Below are 16,008 nucleotides of genomic sequence, written 5' to 3'. Positions count from 1 at the left end.
TCTTTTTTCCACCTATTTTATATATTACCTGTATCAACAATATTCTCATACGTTTATCATATGAAACGAAAAAATGTTAAACATTTGTTGCATGATTTGCGACGTTGATGGCGTTGCAGTTACGAAAGAAACTGATGATCTTTGACAGTCATTTTGGCTCGAAAGGTTCCATTTGTGATCTCTCAGGAAAGCCCTGCTCCCGAGCCACAATGGCGACAGTGACTTTGTCGTACAGTCTGCTATTTTTGTATATCCTTTTTAAGGCTTTACGGTACCGGTGAAAGCAGCATGACTGACAATGGACAGCGGCGGTAATAGAGATGCACATAACACATTGTCGTGTTAATGTTGATGAAGAGTAGTCGCCTGATTAGTAATACTTGGCGCTTCAACTTCCGTAACAGAACACGACTGCGCCAGTTTCATTGACGAACGAGACAGGAGGTTTGCTGTGCTGCTCTTCTTCTTCAGTGCCTTAGCCGCGAATACTCCGTGAAATGCGAGAGCGCACAGTTGTGTTATAAGAAGAGTGTTTTTTCATGTAGATAACTCCATCTTTCGGACAACGCAGATAATACCTGTAGGCGTTCTTCTAGTCAGTAGTACAAGTGCAGAAAAAATTTGCGTACTTTTTCGACTGCTGAAATAAGCAAGCTTTTACCTTATAAGTGATGCGCTTCGCGTTGCACCGCTTCTGAAAAAAAATCCGCTTCTTCCTTTTAATAATCTGCTCGCCTAAATTGACTTACTGCTACACCGCAGATCATGACTGTTATTAAGCTGTCTACTCAGGCTTACTGCAAGATGTTACTTCATGCTGCCAAGTATCCCCATTGTGCGGTAAACGGGCTTTTGGTCGCCGAAAAGCTCAAGCGGAAAGAGGGCCAGCCGCTAATTTTTGTCGATTGTATCCCCTTATTTCACGGCTCCTTGGCGCTTGCACCGATGCTGGAAGTAGCTCTGAGTCTGGTAAGTCATTGTAAGGTTTTATTTGTTAATATCTCCGAAAATGCAAACCAATAGTAATTAATTATGCTTTATGAGTTTATTGCCTTTTTAATGTCAAAAACGGGAGGGTATCTTATTTAAATTTACTTTACCACATTGTTGCATTGTATACTTGTTGCCATGTGAGTAGTTCTGATAAATTCTTACAAACTGAAGTTAGAACTTTTCTGAGCAATTTCTTTTCTAAGAAAACGTTCGTTAAAGTTAGTTGACTTTATCGATCATATTTCCAGTAAATGGAAGATAATATTTAGATTATTAGATTAAATGAAGTTTAACTAATCTAATTAGCAGAGTAAATGGGTGAAATGAAGACCTGCAGTCATTGTGGCCCTCTGGGATCAAATGGAGTTTGACTCCTCTTGTCATAGTGGGTTTTCCTGTTATATCCACAAAGATGTGCAGGCATAATAGTTTGTACCTAGAAAAAAGATGGGGTGTGTGTGTTTGTTGTGGTTTACAGACTAACACTGTAGTTTTTAGAAAACCCTGCCTCATAAAGAAAGTTAATCTGTAATTGCTTGGGTGTTTATGAAGGACTGGATGCTGATTCTGTTCTTGGATTATGATGTGGGTTGTAGACATTTTATAGCTGCAAAATCACACATGTGCTTAATCCATATTTATTATTTCTATTCTGTGTTACTATCCCAGGATTTCATGTTACCAATTTGTGATTACCACATTTCTCTAAGGACAGCACTGCTACCTAACTGATCAGCATCCTGGGATGAATCCTAAACTCAGATCTGTATGTGTGTAGTTTGTATATTATCCCCATATCTGCCTGGGTGTTTTTACTGGTACTTCTTCCCATGTTACTACAGACAGACATGTTTTGGTAAATAGTCCCTTTGTTGGTGTGTGCTTAACTGTACCCTGAAACGGCCTGGCACCCCATCCAGGCTCTGTTCCAGCCTTCCGCCCACAGATGCCAGTATGTAATTTTCTTCTGTAAACTTGGGAATATTGTTACTTTTCTCAGAACATGTAAAATTATTTGCTCTAATATTAAATTTTGTATTCTAGATTGATACATGGTGTAAGGAAAACAAATATGTGATTGCTGGATATTACCAAGCAAATGAACGAGTAAAGGAGCATAGGTATGTGACATCTGAAGGCTTACCATTTAGTAAACATTTTTAATTTTTCAGTTAATTTCTGTGTATTCATAAATGTATTTTTTTAATTGTAGACCAAATCAAGTTGCAGAGAGAGTAGCTGCTAGAATTGCGGAAAATTTTAGTGAGGCAGCTCTGATAATGGTATGTAATTTGTTTTTTCCCTACTTATTTTAAGTGACATATGCTAGTGTTAACTCCAGCATGTGCCGTTGGAATGCAAACACTTAATTCAAGAATACTGGTCTTTGTTGATGGGGGTTGGTTAGGAGGAGGTGAAGAGGTGCTCCAAAAAAATCTTCTAAAAGAAGACATTTCTTAGGACATATTTAAATAGATGCCTTGTCACACCAATCCTAACTAACAAGACATTTTTATATATTCATTTTCTGAGGATATCATCAACATGTATGTGGACTTCTGAAAAACTGAAGTACTGACCTCTTATTTCTTTTAAAAAAATGTTTATTGATGTGCATTATGCTGAACAACATACATTTAACTGAGAGCATGTTGGCTGTTGGTTTACTTATTTGTATCTTATTAACTGAAGAAAGAACAGAGACTGTTTGAATATAAACATGCCAGTAAAGATTCTTAATGTTAATAAATTATGTGAATAAGATGATGTGCCAAGGAAGTTTACTATTAATGGCAATAATTGGCTTCAAATTAAATCAGGTAGCTGAAGGTTTTTAATCCCGCTAATTTTTTAATGTTTAACTTAGGCACAGTAAATTTTTATAAATTCTGCTTGAGGCCTTAAATGGGTTAGGTCATGAGAATGTGATCTGGAAAATAATAGGAAGGTGGGTAGAGGTTGTCAAGAACAAATAGGATCATTTGAATTTGCTATTTGCATTATGAAAATTTACCTTTATGATTAATACTAGAAATATTTTACTGCACTTGCTAGTAAACTAGGCTTAATTGAAAAAAATATTAGAATCTTTAAAGATAGAGTATTTAAACTATTTTATGTCACATGCAAAAGTGGAGGGAAGTGGCAAGCACTGATGACTTTCTTCGCTTTATTTGAACAGGAATGACTTGTTTTCTTTTTTTTCTTCTTTTCAGATGGACAATAGCAAGTTCTCCATGGATTGTTTAGAGCCTGCAGTTATAATCTTTGAGCACCATGATAATAAATGGAAATGCAGAGATACAAACATGTAAGTGTACTTTTTGTAATGTAGTAAAAACTTATCATGATTTAAAGAAAATATTTAAGATGTAACATTACTTAGGGGGCATAATTGTTTCAGTTGAACTTGAGATGTTTATTAGGTTCATTTTATGATCTTGTAAAAGTGTTATTTAAGTAGAATATGTTATGCAACTTTTGGGCATCTTCATGTAAGTAACTGCAATTAGACAGATAAACTTGGAATTTAGTACTTCCTTAAAGCAGAAACATATTAAGAAATGTTTTTGATTACTTAAAGGGTTTTTACACTCTGTTGGTTTCTATACCCAATCACAGGGGAAGACATTCAAGTAGAGGTCTGCTTAGGACAGGTATAATCTCATTAACATGCCACACCATAATTTATCAGTGAAATTTTGGATAATGTGCGTTTTTTTTAACTACCAACACAAAAAGCAAATTATATGTTTAGTTAGACTGTTTAACAGCTTGCCTTTTAAAACCAGATATGATCAAAAGAATCCTGGAGCAACATGCTCTAGCTCAAGCCACTGGTTAACATACTTTCTTGTGATATCATGGGAGGTGTTACTTTAGGCTTTTTGCAGCTAAATTTATCAAGTCTGTGATACTTGTGGGCAGCCTTTTTTATTTTATACTGTTTTAATGGCTTTTTAGGATTTAATTTATGTGTAAACTTTAAAACTCTGTTTCTTCTGCCTTCCTGTTTTAATAGATGAATGGTTGACTGCTTAATTACTTGTGTCCCTACCAGAAAAGTATACATTAAATGAAAGTGAGCAGTCAATGAAGTACAATATGCTACAGCATGTTGGCAAAATGATAACTTATCTTCAAATAAGAAATCAAGCCAAAAAATAATTTATCTAGCATAATTTCAGATGATACTTTTCATAAATGCATATTTCGTGCATTTCTAAATTTTTTATCCCACATCATAAAGACATAAGGTACATTAACTGACAACGCTAAACTGGCCCTCTATGATTAAGTGAGTAGAAGTTATCTTAAATGGATAGGCACTGTCCGATGTTGGTTCCTATTTGATGACTGATGCTGAAATCATAAATTCTATCTCTGTGACCTTAAACTGGATTAAACAGGTTTAAAAGTAGACAATTGAATTGATATAACTTTATTTTATGTAGATCTTAATTAAGCGATTACTATATTTCACATTCATGATAAGGTAAAAGGTAATGTTTTCATTTTTTTAAGTCATGAACTGTTTTTTGGATAAGCTGTAAGACAACCTTTAAAATGTTGAAATCTGAAGTTAATCATAGGTCATACAGTTAAAACTACACTGTAAAATTTCAGCGATGTTAAAAACACATTTTTTTCTTTATTATATCTTGTATGTAAGTATGCAACTGACTTAAGTATCCAGGAAGAACTTTAGGACAGGCAAATAAATTGAATTTGTTTTTAATATGGCAAGGCTAATGTAAAGACATTGTTAAACGACTTTAAATTTAATATTAAAGGAAGAATATTTTGACTTTGTACTACAAATACCTAATGCTGAACTACTAAGGAGTCAGCCAAAGAGCAGGGCAGTCGTTTCGAGAAGTAGGATTTTTCTTAATTTTTTTTTTTGTGTTACTTTTCAGATACTGATAATAGGTAGAAACACCTTTTGCAGTTAACATAAAATGCAGGACAAAATGAGTTTTATTATTAAAAGTCCAAATAACTGTACATATGTAATAGTACTGGCATTACAGTTTACAGGTAGCAGTTGAAATAAATCCACCATCTAGTTGCAAATTCTGTCTGGTGTAGGATGTGTAAGGGATCTCTGTTTCACTTTCCAGCCGGGATACCGGATTCATAAAAGTCTACATTAAATAACTTTCAATTTCCCTGTTTGTAATTTTAATGTGGTTATAGACTACACACACTTGATGAAATAGACCAGTTAGTAGTATTTATTCGTAACAAAGAGAAAATAGAAGATCGATATTTGCATGCATGTGTGTTTGTAGGTGGCCAGGGTCCCTGCCCAGCCAGGACACCAGCTGAATAAAAGAACCGTAGCAGAGACCAGGCTCAGGGCAGTATTACCCCCGGAAAACTACAGGGCAGCCCCCTTGGATTTCTGTGGCATCACGGAGTTAGAATTTGCTGCAACCCTATTTGTTTTCCATGGCAGCCACCTGGGGGAGCTGCAGAGTCCTACTTTGGGCTTCCACCATTCCCAGAAGTGATTCCAGAACTCCTTCATGAGCCACCTGGAATAAACCTGGGAGCAGCTTAAAAGAAGCCAGCAGACACTACTCCAGTAGCCAGAGTCAGGAGGGAGAGAGACTAAGGTTGCCGGAGGAGGACTGGAGGACAAGAGTGAGCAGAAAGAAAAGAAACTACTGCGTATTTGTACTTTACTGTACTGTTCTGCTCTGCTGTGGGGAGCAAGGAAGAAGTGCTGAACTTGAGCCTGATGTCTGTCTATTTTAGGTTTGGGCGGCTGGTGTGCCCCCTGAAGGTCACAGTGTATGTGTGTATGTATGTATATATACAGTGTATCCGGAAAGTATTTACATTGCATAACTTTTTCCACATTTTATGTTACAGCCTTATTCCAAAATGGATTAAATTCATTTTTTTCCTCAGAATTCTATACACATCACCCCCATAATGACAATGTGAAAAAGTTTACTTGAGGTTTTTGCAAATTTATTAAAAAAACTGAGAAATCACATGAAGTATTCACAGCCTTTGCCATAAAGCTCAAAATTGAGCTCAGGTGCATCCTGCTTCCCCGATCATCCTTGAGATGTTTCTGCAGCTTAATTGGAGTCCACCTGTTGTAAATTCAGTTGATTGGACATGATTTGGAAAGGCACACACCTGTCTATATAAGGTCCCACAGTTGACCGTTCATGTCAGAGCACAAACCAAGCATGAAGTCAAAGGAATTGTCTGTAGACCTCTGATACAGGATTGTCTCGAGGCACAAATCTGGGGAAGGTTACAGAAAAATTTCTGCTGCTTTGAAGGTCCCAATGAGCACAGTGGCCTCCATCATCCGTAAGTGGAAGAAGTTCGAAACCACCAGGACTCTTCCTAGAGCTGGCCAGCCATCTAAACTGAGCGATTGGAGGAGAAGGGCCTTTATCAGGGAGGTGACCAAGAACCCGATGGTCACTCTGTCAGAGCTCCAGAGATCCTCTATGGAGAGAGGAGAACCTTCCAGAAGGACAACCATCTCTGCAGCAATCCACCAATCAGGCCTGTATGATAGAGTGGCCAGATGGAAGCCACTCCTTAGTAAAAGGCACAAGGCAGCCCGCCTGGAGTTTGCCAAAAAGGCACCTGAAGGACTCTCAGACCATGAGAAACAAAATTCCCTGGTGTGATGAGACAAAGATTGAACTCTTTGGTATGAATGCCAGGCGTCACGTTTGGAGGAAACCAGGCACCGCTCATCACCAGGCCAATACCATCCCTACAGTAAAGCATGGTGGTGGCAGCATCATGCTGTGGGGATTGTTTTCAGCGGCAGGAACTGGGAGACTAGTCAGGATAAAGAGAAAGATGACTGTAGCAATGTACAGAGACATCCTAGATGAAAACCTGCTCCAGAGTGCTCTTGACCTCAGACTGGGGCGATGGTTCATCTTTCAGCAGGACAACGACCCTAAGCACACAGCCAAGATATCAAAGGTGTGGCTTCAGAACAACTCTGTGAATGCCCTTGAGTGGCTCAGCCAGAGCCCAGACTTGAATCCGATTGAACATCTCTGGAGAGATCTTAAAATAGCTGTGTACCGACGCTTCCGTTCCAACCTGATGGAGCTTGAGAGGTGCTGCAAAGAGGAATGGGCGAAACTGACCAAGGATAGGTGTGCCAAGCTTGTGGCATCATATTCAAAAAGACTTGAGGCTGTAATTGCTGCCAAAGGTGCATCGACAAAGTATTGAGCAAAGGCTGTGAATACTTATGTACATATGATTTCTCAGTTTTTAATTTTTAATAAATTTGCAAAAACCTCCAAGTAAACTTTTAGGTCCATAAATATTTGGACAGAGACAACATTTTTATAATTTTGGTTTTGTACAGAAGTGCAGACTTTCAGCTTTAATTCAGTGGGTTTTCATAAAAATGTGAGGCAACTAAAGCATTTTTTTAACACAATCCCTTTATTTCAGGAGCTTAAAAGTTATTGGACAAATTTAAATAACTGCAAATAAAATGCTCATTTCTAATACTTGGTTGAAAACCCTTTGCTGGCAATGACAGCCTGAAGTTATGAACTCATGGACATCACCAGATGCTGGGTTTCCTCCTTTTTAATGCTTTGCCAGGCCTTTACTGCAGTGGCTTTCAGTTCCTGTTTGTTTGTGGGCCTTTCTGTCCGAAGTTTAGTCTTCAACAAGTGAAATGCATGCTCAGTTGGGTTAAGATCAGGTGACTGACTTGGCCATTCAAGAATTTTCCACTTCTTTGCTTTAATAAACTCCTGGGTTGCTTTGGCTGTATGTTTTGGGTCATTGTCCATCTGTATCATGAAACACCTCCCAATCAATTTGACTGCAGTTAGCTGGATTTGAGCAGACAGTATGTCTTTGAACACCTCAGAATTCATTCGGCTGCTTCTGTCCTGTGTAACATCATAAATAAACACTAGTGTCCCAGTGCCACTGGCAGCCATGCACGCCCAAGCCATCACACTGCCTCCACTATGTTTTACAGATGATGTGGTATGCTTTGGATAATGAGCTGTTCCACACCTTCTCCATACTTTTTTCTTGCCATCATTCTTGTAGAGGTTGATCTTGGTTTCATCTGTCCAAAGAATGTTTTTCCAGAACTGTGCTGGCTTTTTTAGATGTCCTTTAGCGAAGTCCAATCTAGCCTTTCTATTCTTGAGGCTTGTAAGTGGCTTGCACCTTGCAGTGCACCCTCTGTATTTATTTTCATGCAGTCTTCTCTTTATGGTAGACTTGGATATCGATACGCCTACCCCTGGAAAGTCTGTTGTGAAGGGGTTTCTCTTCACCATGGAAATGATTCTGCGATCATCCACTACTGTTGTCTTCCGTGGACGTCCAGGTCTTTTTGCGTTGCTGAGTTCACCAGTGCTTGCTTTCTTTCTCAGGATGTACCAAACTGTAGATTTTGCCACTTGTAATATTGTAGCAATTTCTTGGATGGGTTTTTTCTGTTTTCGCAGCTTAAGGCTGCTTTGACCTCATGTTGTCTGTTCACAGCAAAAGCTTCCACACGCAAGCACCACACCTCAAATCAACTCCAGGCCTTTTATCTGCTTAATTGATAATGACATATCAACGGACTTACCCACACCTGCCCATGAAATAGTCTTTGAGTCAATTGTCCAATTACTTTTGAGCCCCTGAAATAAAGGGATTGTGTTAAAAAAAATGCTTTAGTTGCCCCACATTTTTATGCAATGTTTTTGTTCAATCCACTGAATTAAAGCTGAAAGTCTGCACTTGAACTGCATCTGAGTTGTTTCATTTAAAATTAATTGTGGTAATGTACAGAACCAAAATTAGAAAAAAGTTGTTTCTGTCCAAATATTGAAAAATTATTTGCCCCCTTCCTGATTTCTTATTCTTTTGCATGTTTGTCACACAAAATGTTTCTGATCATCAAACACATTTAACCATTAGTCAAATATAACACAAGTAAACACAAAATGCAGTTTTTAAATGATGGTTTTTATTATTTAGGGAGAAAAAAATCCAAACCTACATGGCCCTGTGTGAAAAAGTAATTGCCCCCTGAACCTAATAACTGGTTGGGCCACCCTTAGCAGCAATAACTGCAATCAAGCGTTTGCGATAACTTGCAATGAGTCTTTTACAGCGCTCTGGAGGAATTTTGGCCCACTCATCTTTACAGAATTGTTGTAATTCGGCTTTATTTGAGGGTTTTCTAGCATGAACCGCCTTTTTAAGGTCATGCCATAGCATCTCAATTGGATTCAGGTCAGGACTTTGACTAGGCCACTCCAAAGTCTTCATTTTGTTTTTCTTCAGCCATTCAGAGGTGGATTTGCTGGTGTGTTTTGGGTCATTGTCCTGTTGCAGCACCCAAGATCGCTTCAGCTTGAGTTGACGAACAGATGGCCGGACATTCTCCTTCAGGATTTTTTGGTAGACAGTGGAATTCATGGTTCCATCTATCACAGCAAGACTTCCAGGTCCTGAAGCAGCAAAACAACCCCAGACCATCACACTACCACCACCATATTTTACTGATGGTATGATGTTCTTTTTCTGAAATGCTGTGTTCCTTTTACGCCAGATGTAACGGGACATTTGCCTTCCAAAAAGGTCAACTTTTGTCTCATCAGTCCACAAGGTATTTTATTTTCCCAAAAGTCTTGGCAATCATTGAGATGTTTCTTAGCAAAATTTAGACGAGCCCTAATGTTCTTTTTGCTTAACAGTGGTTTGCGTCTTGGAAATCTGCCATGCAGGCCGTTTTTGCCCAGTCTCTTTCTTATGGTGGAGTCGTGAACACTGACCTTAATTGAGGCAAGTGAGGCCTGCAGTTCTTTAGACGTTGTCCTGGGGTCTTTTGTGACCTCTCGGATGAGTCGTCTCTGCGCTCCTGGGGTAATTTTGGTCGGCCTGCCACTCCTGGGAAGGTTCACCACTGTTCCATGTTTTTGCCATTTGTGGATAATGGCTCTCACTGTGGTTCGCTGGAGTCCCAAAGCTTTAGAAATGGCTTTATAACTTTTACCAGACTGATAGATCTCAATTACTTCTGTTCTCATTTGTTCCTGAATTTCTTTGGATCTTGGCATGATGTCTAGCTTTTAAGGTGCTTTTGGTCTACTTCTCTGTGTCAGGCAGCTCCTATTTAAGTGATTTCCTGATTGAAACAGGTGTGGCAGTAATCAGGCCTGGGGGTGGCTACGGAAATTGAACTCAGGTGTGATACACCACAGTTAGGTTATTTTTAACAAGGGGCAATTACTTTTTCACACAGGGCCATGTAGGTTTGGATTTTTTTTCTCCCTAAATAATAAAAACCATCATTTAAAAACTGCATTTTGTGTTTACTTGTGTTATATATGACTAATGGTTAAATGTGTTTGATGATCAGAAACATTTTGTGTGACAAACATGCAAAAGAATAAGAAATCAGGAACTGATCACTGTGTGTGTGTGTATATGTATGTGTATATATATATATATATATAATATGAAGTACAGTATCAAACAACACAACATAACCTTTCGCAAGCTAAGTTGAGTTTTTCTCTTCTATAGAAAAGAGCACCTTACTTAAGAACTTTGATCTTTCAATTAATGTGGTCAAAATGGATACATTCTTTAGTTAGTTATTGAATGTCTGCTGTCTGCACTGTGGTGATGTTGATTTACTTACAGCCAGTCTTCACTAATATATAAATCCCCTCCTTTAACACAGCTCCTTTGTGTGGGTGAGAGAAAGAGAAGCTGCTTTGAACTTTATTACTGAATTTAGGAAGAGAAACTTATAGCAGCAAAAAGTATTTTTCAGAAAAGTTCATTCTTTTTTTTAGTTGCATCAGTACCAATAACCAGAATACATTAGCGGGCTTTGTCTCTAACTACTGTGTTACAGTCACTAGTTCTTGGAATCAAGTAGGTAATCTTATGGTTTTGTTCCTGCTGATTGCAGGTGTAGGTGTTACTTTTTTCCAGTCCTTTTGAATTGACCTTCTCTGCCACATGAGGAAAGATGTTCAGCACAGTTTTTCTTTTTTTGTTCAGGAACTGTTCTCCTACTTTGCCTGCACACTGGTATTATATGCGGAACATTAATTTATAAAGAAAAGTTCACATGGTGAATAGAGAAGCTTAATTAATAATTTCTCAAGTGCACAGTTCAAACATGTACCTATGCTAATAATGCATACATTAGATACAGGTGGCCAACAAAGAAAAGAAGAGTCGCAAATTCTTAATAGGAAGGGCTTGTGTCAATTCCTCCAAATTCTTATCCACCTTAAACCATATTTGGTTGAAATTAGTTTTATACCTGTAGGTGGTGTAAAGTCAGTGCTTGAAGTTGGCCCTTTTTTTGCTAAATTAGTAACTTTTCTGGATTTTTGGTTGATATCGTCTCTCCATTAAAATGAAACTACCATAAAAATTAAGAGACTGTTCAGCAGGGAATCAAATACTTTCCCCGTGTGTGTGTGTGTATGTGTGTATGTGTATATATATATATATATGTATATATATATATATATATATATATATATATATATATATATATGTGTATGTGTGTGTGTGTGAAATAAACCATAATGCAAGATGCACTACACATGGGAACTGGTAGAACTGTTAAATGAGCAAATGCTGCAATATTACTTCTGTTTTGGGCATTGGGATTTTACCTTAAAAGATGGAAGATGCTTTTTGTAGTCAATGGCAGTTTATCTCTCATTTACATTTTCCATTAACCAGAAACAAAAGCAGTAGCGACAACATCTGTTTATTTAATATATTTTCATACAGTAGTTGAAAGTGCTTTGCAGTAGTGATGCATTTTTAATTGTTTGATTAGCATGTCTACTTGTCTTCAAGGGAGTATTAAACCAGAAGCTCAAAAAAGAAACTCTTACTGTAGAAGTTAGAAAATGGCCTTGAATTTATTTCCTAGTAGTGGCAGGGTTTATTCAGATTAGTACATTAAGTAGTATGCAGTTCATGCTGTTCATCTGATTTTACTTTTTTGTGTCATGTTCTTATATAGGCATATCCAATTTCTAATGATTTGTGGTTTTGTTTTCTGGAAAAAATGACAAATATGTTGTGGACCAGACAAGGCTAGTACCCATCAACCTATCAAATTTTTTTATTTTCTTTCTGTTTCTCATTTTTGTTTTATAGTGATTGCTATGAGGATTGGTCTGAAGCTCAGAAGATCACTGCTGTACTTCTAGAGGGAAAGTCCTATGAGAATCTGATTGATTTTGACAACCATTTGGATGACCTACGAAATGACTGGACAAACCCAGAGATTAACAAAGCCGTCCTACACTTGTGCTAAACTATTTTTATAGACCTGTTGAATTCCTGCCAAAATGGACCCAGTCCATTTTTTTTAAGCTTTTTTGCATAAAGGATAAATGCATATACAGTAACACTTTGACAAGATAACTATAGAGCTTTCTAAACAAGACTCAACCTAATTATTCAGTTAATAGGAAAAGTAAAAGAATTTTCGTTAAAAACCATAGTGTAAACCCAGTTACTTTTGCCGTTACCATAGGTAAGTAAAAAAACTAAATAAAACAAGGCAAAGAAATATACAATTATTTAAGTGGTTCTTATCATTAACAACACCCCTCCATTGTTAACAAAAGCCATGAGCAATTAATAATAATAATGTACATACTGTAACATTTCTGTAGCATAGTATTATACAGTATGTTAAAGTGAATTTTTAAAGTAATACATACTGTACATTGGATTAAGTGTAATCTACATAAGAATAGGAAAAGTATAAAGGTAATTATAAAGTAATTACTCTATTTTTGAATTGATATTCCAAAATCTATTAAACAAACATGTAGACGGTTCATGAGATTCTTTTAAAAAAAAAAAAGGGCTCTTGTTAAATAATATTCAAATTTTAAAACCTGCAAATAGTTTGTTGGGTTAAATGTTATATAAACATGATTTCTGTACTGCCATGGTACAAAGATACCTTACCTGACTTTAATTTAGTTACCATTGTTGTATTATGAATTGTAATCAGTAGGATTTTTTTAATTTATCTGTTTTTTTAAGGAAGAAATCCTAGAAAGTAGAACAAATACAAAAAAAGTTTGTCCCCTTCAGATAGTCGGCTTTCTCCTTCTTTTCAGTTCCTGACTCTTTTGAACATGTTTAACGTGGTCCCTGTACTTGGTATTAATTGAAGCAGTTTACTTGACAGCAACACTAACTTGTATAATGTAAGCTGCCTGATGTGATATGTACTGTTTAAAGAAAAAAAGTGATCATGACTCTGTGATGATATAGATCCCAAGACCTGAGGATTTTATATTTTAATATATTTTCCTAAATTGAAATGCTGTGTGTGATAGTTTGTTTTAGATTAATGCATTTTGATGCTATAATATTATAATTTCTTTTGGTTGGGTTTCTAGGCCTGTTTATTTTAAATAACATTATTTTTTAATTTTCTTAAAGGGATGAGAATGAGTGTGTGTGTGTGTGTGTCTGTGTCTCTCTCTCTCTCTGTATATATGCCATATTTTGACATTTGCTTTAATAGAAAAACAATATTGCCCAATTATTAAATACCCTTCTTTTTGTCACTTTAATATTAACACCATAGTTAAGTTAACTACTATTGCATTTACAGTTTAGGCCACTAACAAGGTTGTTGGTGACTACCCTATTGTGGATGTATGGAGCCATCACAATAAAGTTTTAAACTGAGCCTCAAAGTATTGTAAATTGGGAGAAGATATCCTTTCAGCCTCGAAGGTCACATGCAGTGTTGCACTAAACTCCCAAACATGTTGCACCATATAATATAGTCACACATCCTACATTTTCTGTGTGTTTGGACAGTATAACAGATCACTCCAGTCTTTCCCATTTTCAGAGCGGAGTTGATATAAAATTTAACTGTAGGTTAACAAAGTTATTTTGAAATTGTTGTTCTTCCCTTATGGTTTTACCAGTGCAACTGATGGTGGCACATTTTCTGCTGTCAAAAACAATAGCTTAGATACTTTTGGATCAGACCTGGTGAGCTGCTGTTGAAATATATTTGCACTGGCACACAATTTGTGAACATTTATATTTTTAATTAGGTCTTTTTTTTTTTGTAACAGGAAATAAAGCTAAATATCCCCATTTAGATCAGTTCTTTCAGTACGTTTAGAATATTTCTGCCGCTTACATGGAATTAGAGCATGTCTTTATTGAATTAAGCTTTTTATTGCACTTTTACTAAATGATTTAAAAACTGGTTAACATGTAGAAGCTTGCTTCAAATTTTTGGAGAATGTGTTTAAAGAGTGAGAGTTAAATTCTGCAAAACACAAAAGAAAATGGTTTTAAAAGTAACTATGAAAATTGATTTTGATGATTTTAAATCATTTTATGTTAGTCAACCAACTGAAGTATTTTAAGTATATAGAGTTATTTACAAAATGAATCCAGGTGAATGTTCCATAAATTGATTTTATTATTTATTTCTTTGTAAAGTGGTTGCTAATATGTTATCTGAGATTAGGTTGCATTAGTTGTTGTTTTTTTTTTTTGTTTTTTTCACACATAAAACAAGGCAAAAGTCAGAAGCAGTTGCTAGTTATATTCAGATATAGAGTTGTCAATACAAGCCTATTGTAGTTGCTGAATCCTAGTATTTCACTTATAAGAAAACACTTGGTTACATTGTATTTTTATAAATGCACATGTCTTTTTGCAGGTCAGATATCATCATCTTAAAATAAAGTTCAGATACTGAGAGAATTGTGACTTACTAGCTACTTATTTTCTTTTTTTTTTTCTTGAAAAATAATTGCATTAAGTATTTTAGCATATATGAGAAAGCCTATTACTGTGTACGCGTTAATGAATGGTACAGACACTAAAAATGGCAAAGCAACTTTTGTTAAACTACAGATACACTTAAAAAATGAATGCCACTGTTTTCCATAGTTCGTCATAATGTTGGTTTACTTCAGGCAGAAATTGAATCAACTGTTACAGAAACAAAACTCATTTTGTCTCATGAGAATATCACACATTTATTTTTCTTTGTGCCTGAATGAATGTATTGTATTTAATTTTGAAAATTAAAATCCTAGAGTAGTGCAATGCAATGTATAAATTATTTGCATGTGTTGCTTTCAGTTGATGTTTAACCTAGTTGATGATACTTTACTGTGAATTTGGTACACTTGATACATTTCAGATTGTGTGCTTTAGTAGGATGTTTGTTTACATGTTGTGTGTATGACAAAAGACTCCCAAGTTGATTAAAGTTTATTCTACAATAAATATTTTATGGAGTGGTACTTGTTCAGTGGACTTATTGTTTCATTTTATATGCTTTCCAAAGTAAGAAAAGCCTTGTATAAATATTATAGTTTGTCTTTTTTGGCAGAACTCTGTAAGGGATGCTATTTCATCTACATTCAACCTCATTGAAGGGACCTGGCATTTAGAAAGAACGCCTATACATATCTGACAAACAGTACAAAGAAGCCAGCCTTACCAGAAATTAAATTTGTGTCCAAGCAGTTTAAGCAAACAGCAGCACTCCTAACTCTAGTGTTATGGTATTCTTTTTAATATTATTGTAACTATATTCCATTTCTGTCAACTCATAGTTTATGACATTTAAATAGTTAAATGTCTCATACTTTATTTTTTAAGATAGTTCATTTCAAGGCATTTAAAGGATTTCTATACCTGTTTATTGTATGAGTAACTCTATAAACATTTCCAATATTAGTACATCTTTAAAATGTAATTAACATGTCATTCTTTAACATGCCATAAGGAATGGGGATCTTGGATGTAGTTCAGTTGTTGATACAGTATATTAGCCAACTCTTGGATTTAGTGCTAAATTTAATACTGCATTATTGTCAGAATTTCATGAACCTCTTAATCATATTTAATGGCACCTGAGTCTGATACATCAAAGATAATACATTGAAGCTGCAGATTAAATGCAAGAAATGGACTACCTACCTTTTTTTACTC

General features: G+C 36.0%; 1 protein-coding gene across 1 annotated transcript; it reads left to right on the top strand.

The window, feature by feature from the left end:
• Positions 1 to 55: 55 nt before the first annotated feature.
• Positions 56 to 15,314, top strand: emc8 (ER membrane protein complex subunit 8). Its single transcript, XM_039763389.1, has 5 exons — positions 56 to 969; positions 2,038 to 2,114; positions 2,207 to 2,276; positions 3,210 to 3,304; positions 12,163 to 15,314. Exons 1-5 carry the CDS (start codon positions 766 to 768, stop codon positions 12,320 to 12,322), a joined length of 606 nt encoding a protein of 201 aa, XP_039619323.1. The 5' UTR covers positions 56 to 765; the 3' UTR covers positions 12,323 to 15,314.
• Positions 15,315 to 16,008: the final 694 nt, after the last annotated feature.

Source organism: Polypterus senegalus, chromosome 9 (genome assembly GCF_016835505.1).
Source record: "Polypterus senegalus isolate Bchr_013 chromosome 9, ASM1683550v1, whole genome shotgun sequence".
Taxonomy (NCBI): domain Eukaryota; kingdom Metazoa; phylum Chordata; class Cladistia; order Polypteriformes; family Polypteridae; genus Polypterus; species Polypterus senegalus.
This window is presented reverse-complemented; position numbering and strand designations above follow the sequence as displayed.